The sequence below is a fragment of the Colias croceus genome, chromosome 24, assembly GCF_905220415.1.
Source record: "Colias croceus chromosome 24, ilColCroc2.1".
Lineage (NCBI taxonomy): Eukaryota > Metazoa > Arthropoda > Insecta > Lepidoptera > Pieridae > Colias > Colias croceus.
This window is the reverse complement of record NC_059560.1, coordinates 7,686,895-7,708,448: the sequence shown is the minus strand read 5'-3', so window position 1 is coordinate 7,708,448 and position 21,554 is coordinate 7,686,895. Positions and strand designations below refer to the sequence as shown.

Below are 21,554 nucleotides of genomic sequence, written 5' to 3'. Positions count from 1 at the left end.
TCCACCTTAATCTAATAAAATTGAATAACTAAAATGGGTTTTGTGTAATTTACTATCAGTTGAAGAAAACATTTTAAATTTGCTATAACGTCCTTAGTATCTTCTTTCATTACATAATACTCTTGTAAAATAAAACGCAATCATTGAAACGACCATCCCAAAAGGGTCAATCATTATATTACCTTGTATCGTATCGATACGTAAAAAATAACTCCAAAATTCCTGCCAGAACATCAAAGTGAAGCACTTATAAGGCGTTCCGGCTTTTACCGTTATTTAGTGGTTTTTCTCCGCTTCAGGGATAAATACCTACACTTTGTTCTACACATCTTAACTGTTACGGTCCGGTCATGGTACTTAGCGGAGCGATTGGCGGAAATTATAAAGCATTTGGAATTATTTTTGAGTGATCAATATATAACGATGTGAATTCAGATTAAATTTACCCTTACTCTGAAAGTATTTTTGTTATTAATATAAAACTTGTATGTCTATGTAAAAGAGGTTTTAATGCATGTGAAGGTTGCAAAGGATTATTGAGTCGGAATCAATGAAATTATTATCCAAAAAAAACTACCATATGAAAATTAAATAAACAGTAATAATATAAAACACATTTAGCACAGATAGTAAAACTATTTGTAGTAGAAATTAAAATTACAATTCTCAGTCATTCATCGCTTTTCTTGTACACATACTCCAGTTTTAATTTAATTTAGGAGACTAACCTTAAGTAAGAAGGAAATGTGGCTGTCAAGATTCGGTATTACACAGGTGAAAGACAGAAAATCAGACAAACAACTGTTCTAGCTATACGTTTATCTTGTATTAGTTAAACTAAAACTTAATTCAGACGTATATCTCAGTTAAGTGATAAGTAGATAAGTATAGAGTGACAAACACATTAAGACATTAGAAGGACACTTTATTTCAAGCAGATTTATACAACTTAAGTTAATTAATGAATCATCATTAATCCTTTCTATTCGCCTGCTGAATAAATATAGAAAACAATCGGAACATTGCACTTTTTTTATCAAAAAATAAATTGATCTATAATTTGTAAAATCAGTGCAGTTTGATTTACTATTCTAATTATAATGAACATAACTACTATAATTTATTTATAGTTCAATACAGTACAACTTATATTATAATTATTAAAAAAATAATTTAGAGTGTTTGAGGCCCCAAAAACCAATGCTTACAATCCGGCCCCATTCAGCCCTCGATACACAATAGCTCTGAAGGCCTCAACAAAACATCTTGTAATACTTGACAATGCTCCCGGGATGTTTCGAATAAACGAGGTTTATTTTACGTATGAAATAACTTGATAAATTTATATGTATTAAACTGTTATATTTTTATGATAGTTCTCCGAATTTGTTACGCTCGGAGCAATGCTCGAAATGGATATGAATAGACGACAAACATGATTTCTTTTAAATGTTATATTTATTTACATCATTATTACAGATTAATACATATATTTTAATATTACATAAGTTTTAAGGGAAGGATTTTATTGTATGTTCATAATGCAGAAACGTTTCTTAAGTATTTTATGTATAGTTTTATCAAACAGTCAAAAATTATATTATCATGTTATTTCATTTATCGATTCTTAACTTCAAATCTTCTATCAAAACAGAAATAAATAACTTCACACTTTTATCTCTTATCTGTCTCACAGAAAGGTAATAAATAGGTACTAATAATATTTATTAGGTACTTAATTGTTTTGCTTAGAAGTAGAATATTGTTTAAAATATAAATAACGAGCTTTTTAACACAATCATAAATGAGAGTTTATTCATCTATCCTTATTTAGATTACAACTTAGGTCTTAACATCTGTAGATAGTAAATTTCTTGAAATACATGCAAGTAAGATCGATTGGGCGTCTGCCAAGTCTCAACTATTAAGCACACGACATTGTTCCTGAGTCTAAGAAATATTATCCAAGAAACGTGTCAAGTATTCTACTGGTTTGCGGTTCTTGTTGTGTGTAGTTTGTGTCTATTTACATATTTCAAACATTATTTATTTCATACTAGATATGATAGGCAACAATTAATCGTTTAAGGGCTGATTTTTCAATCCTTGGTTAAAACTTATTCATCGAATAACGTATTAAACTACCATTTCAAAAATGTATTTTAATTATTGTCCGTATATGACAGTTTACAGGTGACATTTTAAAATGTTCGTGTAACTTTATTGGACGGATAAATTTTAACCAAGGATTGAAAAATCGTCCCTTAGAAGAAGTTTTTTCTCTAAGATTTATTTACGTTCTACTTAGTGTATTCTACGCATTATTTACAGTAGATATATTCACTTGAAAAAAAACTTTTAATACATGTTCCTACGTATTAGAACCGCCTAGCTTCTTAAAGCTTGCTAATTATATTATTCTTTATTAAGGTGCAATGTGCATTGGGGTAATTCCCGCAACGAGGTAAATACAATGTTAAATTAATATATGTAACTAGTGATTGAATAAGCAAATACGTATACTTATATTATCAAACCGTAATATCTTCATGTCATTCCTTCACGATACTTACAGTATAGTATGGTAGTTCCGCCCCCTTGGTGCAGTGGTTGACGCGTGAGCGTAGAACCGAGGGGTCCTGGGTTCGATTCCCGGAGGAGACGAAGAAAAAAAATGTCTCGGTGTGGCAGGACACACGATCATGATCACCTACTTGTCCCTAAAGAAAATCTATCAGTGGAACAGATGTATAATGCATCTGCCCCTTACCCCACTAAGGGACATGGGACTTCACTTTTATGGTAGTAGTATGGTAGTATCCACAATAATTTTCCGAAGTTACCCCACATCCGAAACTCCCCAATGCACTATAATATAATATACAATACATAATATATAGTTTAGCAGCTTCGCCCGCGCAGTCAAAGAAAAACCCGCATAGTTCCCGTTCCCGTGGGATTTCCGGGTTAAAAACTATCCTATTTCCCAGAGTAAAAAGTAGACTATGTCCTTTCTCGGGTATCAAAATATTTCTATACCAAATTTCATGCAAATTGGTTCAGTAGTTAAGACGTGATTGAGTAATAGACAGACAGATAGAGTTACTTTCGCATTTATAATATTATAGTATGGATAATATTACGATTCTAGGTATCTAAACGGTACGTAGCATTTCATATTTCAACTGAATCCGGTTTTTTCAACAGAAAAATATATCTCAACTTTCATTTGAACAAACTTTCCAATTTGTAAAATAGAGCAATTTCCCGGAATCGAGAAGAATATTTCAAAACCATTTTAGAGTATCAACTTTCTTTGGTCCAGCCGTTTTTGTGTAAACTAACTTTTATTACTATAAGTAGTGGAAATTAGTATCTGTGCTATTTTTTTCCAATTAATAAAACCTCCAATTAACTTTTCTACGTATTAGTTCTTAATTGTAACTATCACAGGTAACTATGTAATGTGTCTAAGATTTATAATTAGGTTTTGTTTATATGAAAATGAAACTACGGAATATGAAATTAAATAAATTTATTCTGCATCAAGATTATTTTTTTTTCTATCCTTATTTATGAAAACAAACATACTTTAGGTTCTTATGAACACAATATATTTAAAAAAATATATGCAGGGTGTCCCACTATTGGTACCTTAACTAAGCGCGAAGGGGGTTGTAGTTTTGCATACACTGATCACGTAAAAAATACTCAAACAACAAAATTACCAAAAATCCATGTTTTCGTGTCTAGCTTCGCGCAGCCATTTATCGCTTCGCTAATGTGAGCATTTTGTCTATGAAAATATAATCTTAAACGACAGCTCACGTGCTGGTGGCAAATTTGAGCGGGTTGCTTGTTAGGGTGTACACATAGAGTTTTAAGAATTCTGGAATTTTATAAGTATTTTTTACGTACTCAGACCTCCTTGGGGCTTAGTATACCGTTGCTGGGACACCCTGTATAATTACCTACACAATTAAATCATGTTATCATTACATTATATTGTGTTTAAATTAATCTATGGTCTTTATACTCTGTATTTCGTATTTAAAATAGCGAGGATTTTACTGGAATCAAAAAGCTAAACCCGCTATTAGTTTATCAAAGGAACGATTAAATAAAGCAATTTATAAATCGTTTTTAAAATTTAATTTAACACAACGATGTGATTATTAACATTCAGTGCTTGCTAGTTTTAATTTTTAAATAATATAATCTGTCTCGGTGTCCCCTTGTGCGGTATGGAGCAAAAGCATTTCAGATTAATATCACTGATCGATTTTTTATAGGTAAAATCATTTTAAATATAAGTGGGATTTATATATCTATACTATTATTAAGCTGAAGAGTTTGTTTGTTTGTGTGAACGTGCTAATCTAGGGAACTACTGGTCCGATTTGAAAAATTCTTTCGGTGTTTAATAGCCCATTTATCGAGGAAGGCTATAGGCTATATAATATATATAGCATATAGCCTTTATGATATATTATCATCTCGCTAAGACCAACAGGAACGGAGCCACGCGGGTGAAACCACGGAGCGTAGCTAGTTATGAAATATAATTAAAATAAAATAGCATGTGGCGACTAGTACTTACAATAACTGTTGATTCAACCAATAACTCAAAGATTCTGAAAATATAAAATATATCAATATCAGAATTCCCAGAAAGAGTGATAGAAATTAAAAACGTTTTCCAGAGTATTTACCGTTATTAAAAATAGACTTAAAATTTTTCTTTTTGTTGCCCTTTTTATATTTTTCAAAGAAATATAAACACCCGGAGGCCACGCTTCAGTCTATTGTTTTTCTAAGATCCTTGGAAAGGTATTATTTTCACATGAAAGTAGAGAAACTAGATGAGTCAAGAAAATAGTGTGATTTATTTATCTTATCTATGTCGCTTTGCCATTACGTAACTGTAATGGTACTTACTAAGTATATAAGTTTTATAATTCATATAAAAAAATAAGATTAAAAAAATTACTAACATTTAAATATGTGAAGGTTAATTGTTCACATTTCACAATACAAACTTCACAATTACGTCCCTATTTTCTCCCTTCACTTTCAAGAAAATATGCTAAACAACATGTCCTATTTCTCCTAAAATTGTTTGCGCTTTGACATAAAACTAAAAACTTCAGAGAAAAGAACGAGATTGACGGTTATTTCTTGAAAAATCTCTTCCAGTTACTTAAAACCAAGGTTCTGAATAAATAAATATTTATAGTTACTTCACTTGAAGCTCCTACGCGTGAACTTAAAAGAATAAAGTGCAATATAAAGTTACCCGCCTACAAACTAAGTGACGATGCAATTCAGATTTTCATTTATCAGTTATCATTTCGAAGTATTTATGGGTATGAGTAATGATTAAAGTTTAGTTTGTTAAAGGTCGAAGGTTCTAGAAGGAGCTTAAATTGCTACTATTGAACATTACTGTTACAATCAGTGAAAGCTAAAATCGTTAGGAAATTATCGTCCAAGAAATAAAAAGTTTGAAATGTAACAAATATTTATTTCGAGTCATAATACCTCTATGTAAAGACCTTTTCAATTTACTAATTAATAATGTATTTGCAATTAAACTAGTAATACCTAAATATAGGTTAAGAAGACAATACTGCGATATATTCCCAAATGTTTAATCATTCTACAACACATCAACAAATATCAAAACCCTTTTATTTGCTTTTTCCAATTTACAAGTTGAAAGTCCCTAAATAAACGAAGGCCAGATACAATTTCCTTTAATCCAGCGTGTTTGAAGATTAATGCCAATGTTTCATTCAAAATTGTAATGTCGAAACCAGTACCAATGAACTAAATACGCAAAACATACGAAACACGATCGACTAAGGAATGTTCTTGTGAATCAAAGAATGTTTCTTTTGTGTTGCATAAATTATTTGTTTTAGCGTGAAAATTGTCTATAAAAGATGCCTTAAGTAATTCCAGTTAGATTATAATCCGTTTTTGAGAAAATGTCAACGAATTTATTTAAAACTAGCTTCCGCCCGCGACTCCGTCCGCGCGGATGTCGGTCTTCGCGTGAAACGGTGAATGGTTTATTTCTCCATTTTGAGTAACTCTGACAATGACATCTTATAAATATCTATTGGATCCAAATACGGCTAGGCATATAATAATACGCAACAGGTGTTCGCGGTTCTACAGAGCAACGTCTATGGATAAAACTGAAAAATTAAGATTAATTTTTTTCTACGTATTTTTCCAGGATAAAAAGTATCCTATTTTACGCCCAGTATAATAAGGTATAATTATACCAAGTTTCATCGAAATCGAACCGGTAGTTTTCACGTGATGTCTTCACATACAGACAGACAGACAGACAGACAGACAGACAAAAATTTTTTTAATCACATATTTGGGTTTGGTATCGATCCAGTAACACCCCCTGCTATTTATTTTTTCAATATTTTCAATGTACAGAATTGACCCTTCTACAGATTTATTATATGTATAGACTAGCTTACCACGCGCGGCTTTGCCCCCTTTGTACAAAACTTCACAAATCTATAATATGCAGTAAGCTACATTTGGTTTACAAAAATTGCACTAGAACAAAATGAAAAGGCCATAGGGGATTGAAATATGTAGGAAACGGCTGTCGCGCGATAACATGAAATTCACGAGACACGAAATGAATTGAATTTGTTTTTCAGGCTTAACAAAATCAATTAAATACTCGAACCTTTTACCAAATTTTGCATTCACCATTGCACTATTGCACCATTGATCTGAAGACATCTATTTATATACAAATAAATTATTACTTATTTATAATCTTCATATTTTTGTGAAGTATAGCCGCGGGGATCATTCAGAACCGCACTTGAATAAAAAGGTCAAGTGTGAATTTGTTTTAAAGTATATTTCTTTTGAGCGCTCTGTTTAGTATATTACTGTGAGAAATACTTATTTGTACCTTCTTGTATAAAGAATTAGAAATGAAAAAACATGGAAAATCCATACTTAATATTATAAAGCTGAAGAGTTTGTTTGTGTGTTTGACCGCGCTAATCTCAAGAACTACTGGTCCGATGTGAAAAATTCTTTCATTTAAAAATAGCCCATTTATCGAGGAGCAATATATATCATCATTCTAAGACCAACAGAAGCGGAGCAATGCGAGTAACACCGCAGGGCACAGCTAGTGTAATATACTTTTGGTTTTCAGTTCAAAATTCAAGAGTTATTCCATCTGGTTTTATTTGTATGTATAACTTGTAGATGAAAATTTTTTTAAATATATCTACTTGATTTTCAGAAGCAATACGTGTTTTCATCACAATTAGCATTAACATTTTTGCCCCAAAACTCCAACCCCTTTCTAAACATGTATGCAACCACTCCAGAGTAACAGTTAATCTAAAATATGGGTTATACCATTAATTATAGTACTAAGAACATACTATTTTATAAAATAATATTCATTTTCACGCTTGTTATTTTAATCCTGCTGTAAACTTGCAGAGAGTACCTATATACGTCGTTAAACCGTTCCCAACGTCAAAGGAAATTACGGGACAAACAGACGGAAATTTTAACGGTTCTATTTTGCTTTTATGTGAAATAAACATGTGTTTATTTATTACGTCGAATGGTTATGAAATGTCAGCCATTTTTCTTTGATTGAATGTTTTAAAGGTAAATAAATGAAACAATTTGTGTAGGTGATAACATTTTTATTAATAACTAGAGGCTAGAGTCCGCCCCGACTTCGTCCGTGGTATATATAGGCTTATAGCACTCAGGGATCATGTACTTATCAAAAGGTGAACAATTTTCGAAATTGATCCAGTACATTCTAAGATTAGCATGTTCAAAGAAACAAACAAATTATTATAGAAACAAATAAACTACCTACCTACCTACGTATGGGTAAAATTTCATAAAAATGTAATGAACCTACAAAAATAATTTACCAAAAACAGTACTTTCTTCTTATGGTCTATTAATAATACCTACGGAACTCTAAAGCAATAATCCGAACTGCGCAATATGCATTGTTTCCCATTGTCTGCCGGAAGCTTGACGACTGATTAACTATCAACTCGCTGCATTGTCTCGCTTATTGTTCAGCAGTTCGAGGGCTGTTACAATTTGTTCATTGATTTTTATTATTTTATTATTGTTTTTATAGCATTGGCTATTTGTTATGTGTATTAAATTGATAGTACTGAATACTGATGTAATAAAGTCGAAAATTATTTTTTGTTTTAAGCGTTCAGAACTTTGGATGAATTTGGCAATGCAATTCGATAGAAATTTGCAATACTAAAAAGGCTATTTTTTATTATGAATACATAAAAAATTGCTATAAAATGTTGATTAGGTATTTAGGTAATTCATTATAACTTTCTATAATATGTGCAAAGTCTGTACATCCATACTAATATTATAAATGCGAAAGTAACTCTGTCTGTCTGTCTGTCTGTTACTCAATCACGCCTAAACTACTGAACCAATTTGCATGAAATTTGGTATCGAGATATTTTGATACCCGAGAAAGGACATAGGTTTTATCCCGGAAATCCTACGGGAACGGGTTTTTCTTTGAAAACGCGGGCAAAGCCGCGGGCGGAAAGCTAGTAATGTATAAAAGTTATATTGCCTTGTTTTTTCTGATTCATTTACCTATTCCACATAGCGTTTCTACAGCTATAGATAGCTATTCATATTCTAGCCTAGCTTAAGCTAAACGAAGAGACGTACCGTACTAACTTTTTATATGATTTCCTTGTACAACTGTAAAACCTTTGTAGCCAACAAAATATGTCTCAATTAATGTCACGAAAACGCGCTATTACTCGCTATAAAAGGACTCATAACTTCAAAACGACCGGTTAGGGAAACGACGGGAATAAAAATACATTTCGTTCAAAATCACATGGTATTTCATTTAGACCCGACGACGTGTGTTTGAAACGTCTTGTTATGACTGTAAAAGGTCATTTTTTGTATATCTTAATATATAAAAATCTCGTGTCACAATGTTTGTCCTCAATGGACTCCTAAACCACTTAACCGATTATAATAAAATTCGCACACCATGAGCAGTTCGATTCAACTTGAGAGATAGGATAGTTTTTATGAACAAAAACGTAAACATGTAGGTACCACGGGCGAAGCCGGGGCGAACCGGTAGTATTTGTATATGTAATAACTACATATAAGCAAATAATATTGGTAACGCCAATATAATTAAAATAGTAAATGTAGAAATTAAATGTTTATTATTTGTGGTGTATTCCTTCATCCTTCCCTACATACGAGCACAACCAATCATCGCGCGCTATTTAGCGCTCGTCACGTGACCTACCTATGTCACGAACGACAGCCAATAGTTCTCTCCGATCTTTAGCGAGGATCGGGACTCACCGCCGGAGAGCTTCCACGAGGCTCTCTAGATCATCAGGCATTGTGCTTTTGTAACATCACCGGGGTATTCCGTGCCCCGGCCCTTGGTCGCGCTCACCGCCGCGTGTGTGTTTGTGTGGAGTGTTGGACTGGACCCGTTCTTCCCCGCCGCGAGCTGGAGGACCCTGACCGCGTGGCGCGGCGTGTGTTCTGGACGCTACTCCCTCCGACGAGGTATGTGCCGTGTGTTCCCGTCTTTCCCCTCTTTGCTAACACCACGTTGATCTAAATACAGTCCACTTTATATCGAGAATATATTTGCGTATATTTTTTATATTGGCGCGACCATTGATTGGTCCTTCGAGCCGGATAGTAACCATTGTTAGTCCTTACGAATCGTACATTACCTAATGATTCCACCGCCCTTGTTAGGATACTCATTGTGTAGGCCCTAATAAGCGTATTAGTAGTATCTTCAATGCGAAATACTATTTAATTTACCGCGTAGAACGACAATGCGTCTTCTACTATTCATATAAAATATATTTTAAACCCGCCCTTATTAGGATACTCATTGTAGGCCCTAATAAGTGATTTAATAGTACATTCATTGTGAAATAACTATAACCGCATAGATCGACATTGCGTCATCTATTATTTTCCGCTTAAAATATATTTTATTCCGCCCGTGACAATAAGTTACGCGTATATTATTATTAAAATAGTTTATTAAAACTATATTCATATCGTTTATCCGCAGTTATAACGCTAAAATCATTATAAATCGAACATATTACATCATATTTATCTACGGTCTACCCGCACTCGAAATTTATCGAGTACCTACATTCCGCGATCCGCTGTTATAATCCGACCATATTGTAATTGCATAGTGCATACTCGGTTCTTATTACGCTTGCGTCACTGACCTACTTTATTTGGTCGTATTACTTGTTATTGTAACTTTTATTGTAACATTCTCTGTTTGAATATTTACTTTTGTTATTAAAAATGCCGCCTAAGAAAATGACTAAGTTAGCTGATAGTGACGCTTCGGATGTTAATGATTCGGAAGATATAAATGATTCGCAGTTATCCATGTTGTTAGCTAAACGCGAAGTTATATTCGAAATGGTGCAAAGAATTTATGATTTGTCTTTGAACGTTCATAACAACGCTGCGCTCATGGAAAGTTTCCTTGACGAGTCCGCGCAGATAGAATCATTACGCGATGATTATAAGAAATGTTTAGATGAATATAATATTCGTTTGTTATCATTAATTCCCGCCGCGAAACCTGATTATAAAAGCCTCGTTGCATTCGAGTCTTTGTATACCTAGCAGGATTAAAAGAATTAAATCGCAATATTCGCAACCATGTCCGTCACACGGAGATATTAATAATTTGCATAAAAATAGGCCTAAATTACCGCCTATCGAATTAGTACCATTTTCGGGTGATATTCGCTCATTTCCGCTGTTTCTTTCGAATTTTGAATCAATTGTTCATAACAATCCCGGCCTTACAGATGCCGAGCGTTTATATTATTTACTAGGTAAATTAACGGGGAAGGCCACAACTGTTATAGCTGGTATAACCCCCTCCGCTGAAAATTATAATTTAATTTTACAAACTTTAAAAGATAAATATGATGATAAACGTATGTTAGTTTCCGCGTATTTAAATCAAATGTTTGATTTTAAACCATTGCATTGTGCGTCCGCAACAAACTTTGATTTATTTACAGATAACTTTATTAGCGCAGTGCGCGCCTTACAAAATATAAAGTTAGATAATATTACAGATTTAATGATTGTTCATATCGCGTTGAAGAAGTTAGACTCAGATACTGTTCGCGCTTTCGAGACTGAGTTTGGTAGTGAAATGCCTACTTTTGATAACTTAGTTCAATTTATTCAAACTCGTGCGAAGGTATTAGAACGCATTCATCCTTCCACAAATTCGGGAATAAATAAACCGCCTCGAAAGAATAATTATAACCGCAGTTCAAATAATACTTCTTCCGCACCGCCTAAGACGTATCAGTCTTACGTAACAACCGCTGATTCCGATTATAGTAATTGTCTTTGTAAAAATATTACGCATCAACATTTATATAAATGTTCGAGTTTTCATAAAATGAGTCCGCAGGAACGTTTGAAATACGTAAAGGATAGAAACGCGTGTATAAATTGTCTCAGTATAAAACATCGAGTTTCTAGTTGCTCATCTTATTCTAATTGTCGCGTTTGTAAATTAAAACATCATACAATGTTACATTTGAAACGCGAATCTTCCATACCCGCGCCTGCGTCTCGCCCCCCGCCGCGCAGCACACCGCCGTTGCCTGCGCCGTCGTCGCCGCCGTCGGGCGAGTGCGTCCGCTCTGATATTGCGCTATGTACCGCTAGCTATACAGCTGATACTGATAACGCATTTCAATGCAACGCGCCCGCGAATAAACAATGTACTATTTTATTATCAACCGCTGAAGTCGTAGCTTATAATTGTAAAGGTGAACGGCTTATTATTCGCGCGCTTTTAGATTCCGCTTCGCAAAGTCACTTCATTACGAATGAATGTTGTGAACGTTTAGGTATTAAACCGCAGAAAACCGAACGTACTATTATAAAGGGGTTCGGTGGTTCAGAAAAAATTATAAATAGTAATTCCGTAAATATAAAATTTTATTCGCGCCTTGACAACAACATATCTTTTAATATTTCACCGCTAGTTGTTGATCATGTTACGGATTTATTACCTACCGCTGTTATAGACACTTCTGTCTTATCGCATATTTCGCATTTACCGCTCGCAGATGAGAGTTTTGGTACGCCAAATAAAATCGATTTATTAATCGGTGCTTCTCTGTTCCCTCATCTGCTTCTCCCCGACGTAGTTCATGCATCTCGTGACTCGTCGGCGCCCGCTGCATTGCGCACGGTGTTAGGCTATGTAATAATGGGTTCAGTACCCACCATACCTAACATACATAAACCGCCCTTGACGTGTTGTCACGTTCAAGAGACCGCCGCTATGGACTCATTAGTCAGGCGTTTCTGGGAGCTCGAGGAGCTTCCTACCGCACCGCCCGTTCAACATCCCGATGATGTTGAATGTGAAGAATATTATAAATCAACTACAACCCGCGACCCCGTGAGTGGCAGATATATTGTTTCGCTTCCATTTAAGGATGATTTCTACACTCTCGGTGACTCATTTAACACGTTCATCGCCATGGTGGGTCAAAATGACCGGCACTTGATCTAGCCATTTGGGCCATGGGGGGTCAAAATGACCGGCACGCCAGACCTACCTTTGCGAAGCCCGTTCGCGCCGCAGAATGCAAAAGCTGTGTATTCAACCATACAATGTGACCGGCGCGGCCCCAATGAACACCTGTAACTACTTGGTTTTTTGATTTTTTGATGGCATACCTGTTTTTAGGACTTAGAGAAAAAAGTTAATGAAAAAACATAGGATTTCGAATCATATATTTTTATTTCTGTTATAAGTTGCATTTATGCATAAAAATGAAAAGACAACAGAATATTATTAATTTTAGGCATGTTTTTATCAAAATTTAAGAAAAAAAGAAAGACAATAGAACAAAAAATATTAGGAACGTTTTTTATCAAACCACAATTACAAATCGTCATACGAACAACAATCAAACTAAAGATTAATTCAACTCTAAATGGATATTCAAACATTTTAGTGGCATTTGTCAAAACATTGACGACATAAATGGGGATTGCCGGGACAAATAGTGCAAAACCAAGAAACCTTCTTTGTTTTGTTCTTGGCCACATTTCTTCCATGCAACTCAACATTTGATTTGTAACAATCACGACAAAATTTTCTTGTTGATACTGCTGCACCTTCTTTTTTCTTAAGCTCGTGTTTTTGTCTTCTGGGTCGTGGTGTGGTCAATCCCGTATTTTCTTGACTACCCTCAATCAACTGCTTTGCCAACAGTCGCCTAAAATCGACGACAGATATCTTCTTCTTCGTTGTACTTTCATATAGTACTCTTGCATTTACTACAGCAGTATTGAGTAATAATTCGATACCGAGCTTCTTATACCACTTTAACGTCTTTCGCAATGGACTCGAATAAGCACTCATTTGGTCAGACAAGTCAACGGCTGCTTTGGCTTTATTATAATCAATCACAATTTTCGGTTTAATTGTTTCAACCCCTCTTTTGTTCTTTTTTTTTGTAAAACCAATTGAATGTTTGGTTGACAACAAACACACGTCCCTCTTATCCTTCCACTTCATAACCGTGACTCCGTTTTTGTTTTCTTTTGCCATAAACTCACCCGGTTTCAGATTTCCAGTCATGACGTCCTTTGGTAAGTTCTTCCTGTTTTTTCGTAGGGTCCCTACTAAATGAGTATCGTGTTGAACTAACTTCTCAGCTAGATCTAAGCTTGTATACCAATTATCTACGAACATGGTATGACCTTTTCCAAAGTAGTTACGTGCTAAATTCAAGACAACGTTGGTTGGAGTATTATCCTGTGAATCTAATGTCTTTCCTCCATATACCTCCACCTTTGTCGTATAGCCAGGAGTAGTACACAATTTAAATAGCTTGATGCCATATTTATGTCTTTTCGACTTATTATATTGACGGAAAATGATACGCCCACGAAATGGTATCATACTTTCATCGACGCATAAACATTCATCGGGAGTATAATGAATTGAAAATGTTTGGTTCAATATTTCAACCAATCTTCGTATTTTACCCAGCCGGTCATTTTTTGGAACTTCTTCGTTGTTGGAAAAGTGGAGCATTCTAAGCAAAACTTCGAAGCGGTTGCGACTCATAGTCTTTTTTGCAAAAGATTGACCCAACATTTCATCATTAGACCAATAGTCTACGATTTTTGGTAACTTCACTATACCCATCCAAATAATCACGCCTAAAAATCGTTTTATTTCTTCTTTGTCGGTTGGCGTCCAGAGCCGTAGTCTCGACTTATCTTTAATGCCACCTTTATCGATACTTTGTTGGGCAAATATATTCGTCTGATGTGCTATATTTTCAAATAACTGGTCAGTGACTAAGAGGGAATAGAAATCAACAGGTGTAGCATTGGCTAGTTGATTTCGAAGTGAGTAAGGTTTCAGTCCCGGTATTTCGGTAAAAGGAATTAAACGAGGCTGCTTACCACGTGGCTGGTACCACTCACATTCAGGTGTATGGCCGGATAAAGCTGGAGATAAGTCACGGTCATCTTCTTCACTGTCCGACAAAATAACTCGACGTTTTCTGGTACGTGGAATATTTATCACTTCATCACCCTCACTTATGACATGGTCAGTACTGCAATGTGACCTCTCTAAACTGTCAATTACATGTAATTGTTCTTGTGTAAACTCAAAGTCAAAAAAAGTGTCCATTTTAACAATAAAACTATTTTTTCTGCTAAACAAAATCTTAGCGTGCATTTCATGACCAAAACAAATGCGAACTAACGAAAACAATCCGTGATTGGCTTGAGTCATAGGGAGAGGTGAAAGGGGTGAAGGGAGGCGGGAACAACAACCGCACGCACGGTGTACTCCCGCGCTAGCATCCATTAGGCGCGCGGTACCCGTGCGTAGTAGACGTGTCTATAACGTTTGTAAGTACGCTGACCGGCATTGTGACCGGCAAGGCCTGAATGTAATAATTATTCCGTTTAGGCCGCGCTGGGTCGTAATGACCGGCACTTAAAAAAACCCTAAAATAAAGCCAAAATAAACAAATATCACTGTAAAACTTTTATATATGAACAAATAAACCTATAAATAATCATAAAAACCAATGACATTTTTTTATGATTTTGTAAAATAATAGTCGGCGATGAACGTGTTAATATTGCCCGCAAGCGTTTCATGTGCCTTGAAAGAAAGCTACAGGCTTCACCTAAATTAAGGTTGGCATATGATGACGTCATAAAAGATTATCTAACGAAAAATTATATTTCACCCGCGCCTCCGTATGATCCGCGTGACCCTACACCTATTTATATTATACCGCATCACGCTGTTCTGCGCGAGGATAAATCGTCGACTAAGCTGCGCATGGTTTTAGATGCTAGCATGCCAACTTCTGGAAGCCAGCGTTCATTGAATGACCTTCTGCATGTTGGGCCGAATTTACAAGGCAATTTGTTTACAATAATTTTAGGTTTTCGTCTCCACGCGATTGCCATGACCGCCGATTGCCGCCAACAATTTCTGCAGATATTCGTGCGTGAGTTTGATCGTCGTTTTCAATGTTTTTTATATCGTTTCAGCCCGCAGGATCCGCTACTTCTTTATCAATTTAATCGAGTTTGCTTCGGCATCAAGTCTAGTCCTTATCATGCACTGCGCACGGTAAGACAGCTCGTAGAAGATGACGGCGCGAAATATCCGCTCGCGAGTAGCATTGCGTCTTCCTCGTTGTATATGGATGATATCGCCTTCTCTATTCCCACGGAATGTGAAGCAGTTTCCGCGTCGCAGCAGCTCATCGATTTGTTTAAGGGAGCTCAGTGGGATCTAGTTAAATGGAATAGTAATAGTAAAAATGTGTTAGATAATCTTCCCGCTTCGCACAAACTTTTACCCTCCGCGGTAGAGTTTGATAAGACCGTGCAACATAAATTACTTGGTCTGCATTGGTCTACTGTTGATGATTGTTTTTATTTTAAAATTACCGCACCCGCCGATGTGATGTGCACTAAGCGCTCCATCTTGTCAACTATCGCCCGTCTGTGGGACATAATGGGCTTCGTTGCTCCCACAGTCGTGTATGCCAAACTGTTAATAAAACAACTTTGGCAACTTAATCTTGATTGGGATGATTCTCCGCCTCCACACGTTATTAAAATGTGGAAACAGTTCTGTGATGAATTACCAGCTCTTAATGATATTCGCATACCACGTCATATAGGTTTTACTTGTGATTGTATTCTCACTCTTATGGCTTTCTCTGACGCTAGTGAACTTGCCTACGGAGCAGTCGTGTACGCTCATGTCAGCACTGTCTCTGGTAACGTCATTCGTCTTATTTGTTCTAAATCTAAAGTCGCTCCATCTAAACCGCTAACAATCGCTCGCTTAGAACTTTGTGGTGCACTCCTAATGTCAAAGCTGCTTCGCACTGTCCTTGACAGTTATTCACAACACTACAAAATTAATGCATACGCATTTACCGACTCTAAAGTCGCGCTCTATTGGATTAAAGGTTCGCCGCACCAGTGGCAGACGTTTGTCGCAAACCGCGTTGTGAAGATCACAGATAACATCCCATCAGATAATTTCTACCATGTTTCTGGTATTGAAAATACCGCTGACGTTCTTTCGCGTGGCATTACGCCACTAAATCTCGTCTCGCACCCTCTGTGGTTCCAAGGACCCCAGTGGGCTCGTTCGGACCCATCTGATTGGCCTCTTAGGAGTCTCGATGGTGAGTCTATTGCAGACATTCCCGAACGAAAATTATTAGCGCACACTGTGTGCTCGCCTATAAAGCATTGCGCTTTATACGATACCGCCCTTCGCGTCTCGTCGCGTCGTGTATTTTATATTTTTAGGTTCCTTATATTATTATCCCGCCGCGGTGTTATGATGACCGCAGAGGACCTTAATTTCGCTGAGAATAAAATTATTCCCGCCCTGCAAAATAAATATTTTGCAGAGGAGTATTCTAATATACTCTATTATAAATTTTATTCGCAGGCCTTCAACCGCTTGAAGCCTTTTATTCGCAACAGACTAATCCTCATCGGACGTCTAAGCGATACCGCCCTGGAATATGCACATAAGCATCCAGTGATATTACCGCACAATGATCACCTAATCATCATGATCATTGATTATTATCATATTAAATATATGAATATTATAACACATTTGTTTCTTGTTATTTTGATTACCGCGCTTTTATTAGCATTACCCGCGCCGCAAGTCAAATCTGATCACGTCAGTTTGCTTGATAGGCATTCGCTACTGGACAAGTTAGTCCAGTCGTTTTGGAAACGTTGGAGAATGGAATACTTACACGGTCTGCAGGTTAGGCAGAAATGGAATACGCCTTCCACACCTATTACTCCTGGAACGGTCGTGGTTGTGATAAATGATAATGCACCGCCCCTAACCTGGCCTTTAGCCGTCGTAGAGAAAGTACATCCTTCAAAGGACGAGGTCGCGCGCGTTTGTACAGTTAGAACCGCCAAGGGAACTTACCTTCGCCCGGTCGTTCGTTTATGTCCGCTTCCAAGACAATAGTTATATCGCATTAATGTATTACCGCAGTTAGTTAAGTTTAATTTTAAGTTTTTGCACCGCTTTCGTTATAATTTCTTAGTTATAACTTATAATACCGCCGTGACTTTAGGAATTTTTTATACTCCGCTCGCATTACGCGATCCTAGAGTCATAGAATTTGTTAGTTATATTTTCCGCCGTGACTTTTAGGATTTTTTATTATCCCGCTCGCATTATGCGCTCCTGGAGCCATAGAATTTGCTATTTATATTACCGCCGTGGCTCTTAGGACTTTATTAACCCGCGCGCATTATGCGATCCTAGAGTCATAGTTTTTCGCTGTATCTTATGATTGGTTTTAAATGGTGACCCATTTAGGGCGGGTGGATATGGTAACGCCAATATAATTAAAATAGTAAATGTAGAAATTAAATGTTTATTATTTGTGGTGTATTCCTTCATCCTTCCCTACATACGAGCACAACCAATCATCGCGCGCTATTTAGCGCTCGTCACGTGACCTACCTATGTCACGAACGACAGCCAATAGTTCTCTCCGATCTTTAGCGAGGATCGGGACTCACCGCCGGAGAGCTTCCACGAGGCTCTCTAGATCATCAGGCATTGTGCTTTTGTAACATCACCGGGGTATTCCGTGCCCCGGCCCTTGGTCGCGCTCACCGCCGCGTGTGTGTTTGTGTGGAGTGTTGGACTGGACCCGTTCTTCCCCGCCGCGAGCTGGAGGACCCTGACCGCGTGGCGCGGCGTGTGTTCTGGACGCTACTCCCTCCGACGAGGTATGTGCCGTGTGTTCCCGTCTTTCCCCTCTTTGCTAACACCACGTTGATCTAAATACAGTCCACTTTATATCGAGAATATATTTGCGTATATTTTTTATATTGGCGCGACCAAATATAATACTGAGGTGCCAAAAAATAATAGAAATAATTTTTTATAGCCCTATTGTTCGAAAGCGTAGGCCTAACATACTCATACGAATTTATCTTACCTATTTCGTTCCCTAACATAGTATAATATATTTACAAATACTATGACCATCTTCAATCTTCGATAAAATATAGTGTTGCCCAAATTCAGTCTTGGTCTTGCAGTCTTGGTCTTGGTCTTGCGTTTTTGCAAGACCAAGACCAAGAACAAGACCGCGTATTTTTAGCAAGACCAAGACCAAGACTGACCGTGCAAGACTTGAGCAAGAACAAGACTTAGCCTGCAAGACTCTTGCGTCTTGCAGCTAGGACTTTGATTTTCGAATTTCTTATCAAATCTTCAGTTATTTATTTATCTGCTTGATCTTTACCATGGCTATGTTAATTCAAGCTCACAATGTTCCAATTGAAATACGTTTTTCTAAGATTTAAAGTAAACTTTTTGCAAGACTTGCAAGACTCTTGCTGCAAGACCAAGACCAAGACCAAGACTGGGAGCGCAAGACCAAGACCAAGACCAAGACCAGGTGTATTGGCGCAAGACCAAGACCAAGACCAAGACCAGGTGTATTGGCGCAAGACCAAGACCAAGACTGGCTAAGTCTCGTCTTGTTCTTGCATTTGGGCAACACTAATAAAATACTTTAAAATGAACACATATAGCCGTTTTTATAAAACTGTAACATATACCTCTATTACGCTCTTATACCTATGGCATTATAATAATTAGCAAAGATATTAATTCAATAAAATAAATAAATATTCAGGACAATTTTCACACACGGCACGATCTGATCCCATACTAAGCTTTCGCTTGTGTTATGGAAACCAGATGGCTGATAAACACACATATATAATTTTTAAATAAATACTTATATAGATAATTAACGCCCAGACACAGAGCAAACATCTATGTTCATCACATAAATATTTGCCCAGGGTGGGAATCAAACCCACGACCTCTGGCTTGGAAGGCAGGACCACTACCAACTAAGCCAACCAGTCAGTCAGATATTGTACAGATTATTATAAACAGACAAACAGACGTGATGTAATATTAGTTAATCTAACAGTAATTCATTGTAACTAACATGACATATCTAGTTCAGGTGGGCTACAGATGCGAGAAACTTAAGGTCTTATAAATTATCTAACGTCGACCCTAATATAGTTTTAGTGTTATAATGTCTACCTGTGATTTGTTATCAACTACCTTGTAAAGCTATTGTGTAGAAACATAGTACATTTGCTATATCTTTTATGATGAATATAACGTCATGTAAATGAAAAGTAAAAAAATTTTAAAACACGCTCAAACTTTTGAAATTATTGTAATGTTACCGATCCTTGAAAAGTTTACAATTTTTAAATTTAATCTGTCTTCAAAGAGGGTCAAAATCAAGTCTAAGGGAGTCATGTACGTACACAGGTAACACACGTGTACAGGTAAAACAAGGGTAAAACGAATAAAAATAACTGTTACTTAATATGTATGAAGCAACGTCTTAATGATGTGTTGAAGCAATGAATATATTTATGAATGAATGAATAAATATAAACTATTTTTCTTATATATTCATGTACTATTATAATATGGTGTCGCTGAAAATCAGCTCTCCAGTTGTTCGCAAGCGTTTATGCCTATGCTTTTAGTGTAAAATACTGAGCGGCAATCTTTTAGCATGTAGGTTGTTAAGTAGATTGTTAGTACATAAATTGTTAATTTATAAAACTGCCTACTTAGTTGCTGACACAGTTTTATTATTATACAAACATATCAAAAAGGGTCCATCACCTATTTTCCTAGCATTATAAACGAGGTCACTAGCAGAAAGGTCGATATAATATCGTAATTTCCTTGTTTCCATTATTATTAATAGCTTAGTTCCCTTTTTCATATAATTCCACACTTCCGTATAGTGTAGGATCTGATATATATTTACAATGATCAACTTAATGTTATTATACCTAGAGTATTCTCCTGTAAGGTTATTTACCTAAACTTGTAGATGGCTGGACGCCAGTCTTTATTATTTTATTCATACACTAGCTTCCGCCCGCGACTCCGTCCGCGCGGAAAAATTAAGAAAAATTAAGATTTATTTTTTTATACGTATTTTTCCGGGATAAAAAGTATCCTATTTTATGCCCAGGATAATAAGGTATAATTATACCAAGTTTCATCGAAATCGAACCGTTAGTTTTCACGTGATGCCTGAACATACAGACAGACAGACAGACAGACAGACAGACAGACAGACAAAAATTTTTTTAATCACATATTTGGCTTGGTATCGATCCAGTAACACCCCCTGCTATTTATTTTTTCAATAATTTCAATGTACAGAATTGACCCTTCTACAGATTTATTATATGTATAATTGTATAATAATATAGATTAATTAAACAATATTTTGTTAAACAATTAATTTTAAATAAATACAAGCTGTATAGTTGTATACTCAAATACGCATTAAAATAGTATATTTATATAAGTATATTTTTTGACAAAGGAATAGATTGGGAAAAGACTTTGATGCTGTATTCTTATCACATATCGTGAAATAAAAACATCTGACATGCACTATTGTTACAAATTCGAATTTATCAAGTAAGTATATACCTAACTACCACTACATTTAAACAATATCTTACTGATACTGCAAACATATCATAGCTTTTAAATAACAGTCCCTTTTCTGTAAGAAACCGGAAATTTCACATGGTTGAATTAATAAACCACCACACCCGTATTACATCTTTCCTTAAGACAGGAAAGTTTTTGACAAAATAAATAACTATCATTAGATAAAAAATACCCTAATATACATTAAAGAAAAGCCCTCATAATTGGTAAGCATCTACGAAATTATAATTTATTTCAATGATTCATGATTCGTATGTAAAATAACAAATGTCGTCGTAAATTAAATGAATGGCTCTTGGACCAATAATCATACTGA

The 21,554-nt window shown here is 35.9% G+C and overlaps 2 protein-coding genes across 2 annotated transcripts; one reads left to right on the top strand and one right to left on the bottom strand.

Annotated features, from left to right (window-relative positions):
* Nucleotides 1–12,945: 12,945 nt before the first annotated feature.
* On the bottom strand, nucleotides 12,946–14,806 carry LOC123702665 (piggyBac transposable element-derived protein 4-like). Its single transcript, XM_045650428.1, has one exon. It carries the CDS (start codon nucleotides 14,804–14,806, stop codon nucleotides 13,106–13,108), a length of 1,701 nt encoding a protein of 566 aa, XP_045506384.1. The 3' UTR covers nucleotides 12,946–13,105.
* A 460-nt stretch (nucleotides 14,807–15,266) lies between these two features.
* LOC123702664 lies at nucleotides 15,267–17,202 on the top strand. Its single transcript, XM_045650427.1, has 2 exons — nucleotides 15,267–16,844; nucleotides 17,117–17,202. The coding sequence occupies exons 1-2, from the start codon at nucleotides 15,284–15,286 to the stop codon at nucleotides 17,200–17,202; spliced, it is 1,647 nt and encodes a 548-aa protein (XP_045506383.1). The 5' UTR covers nucleotides 15,267–15,283.
* The last annotated feature ends 4,352 nt before the right edge of the window (nucleotides 17,203–21,554 follow it).

Excerpts from the sequence above, each read along its gene's own strand:
- LOC123702665 (XM_045650428.1), bottom strand. The coding sequence starts at position 14,806 with ATGGACACTTTTTTTGACTTTGAGTTTACACAAGAACAATTACATGTA.
- LOC123702664 (XM_045650427.1), top strand. The coding sequence starts at position 15,284 with ATGTGCCTTGAAAGAAAGCTACAGGCTTCACCTAAATTAAGGTTGGCA. Across the intron at positions 16,845-17,116 it reads GCCTCTTAGGAGTCTCGATG|GCCTTCAACCGCTTGAAGCC; the intron begins GTGAGTCTATTG and ends TTTTATTCGCAG.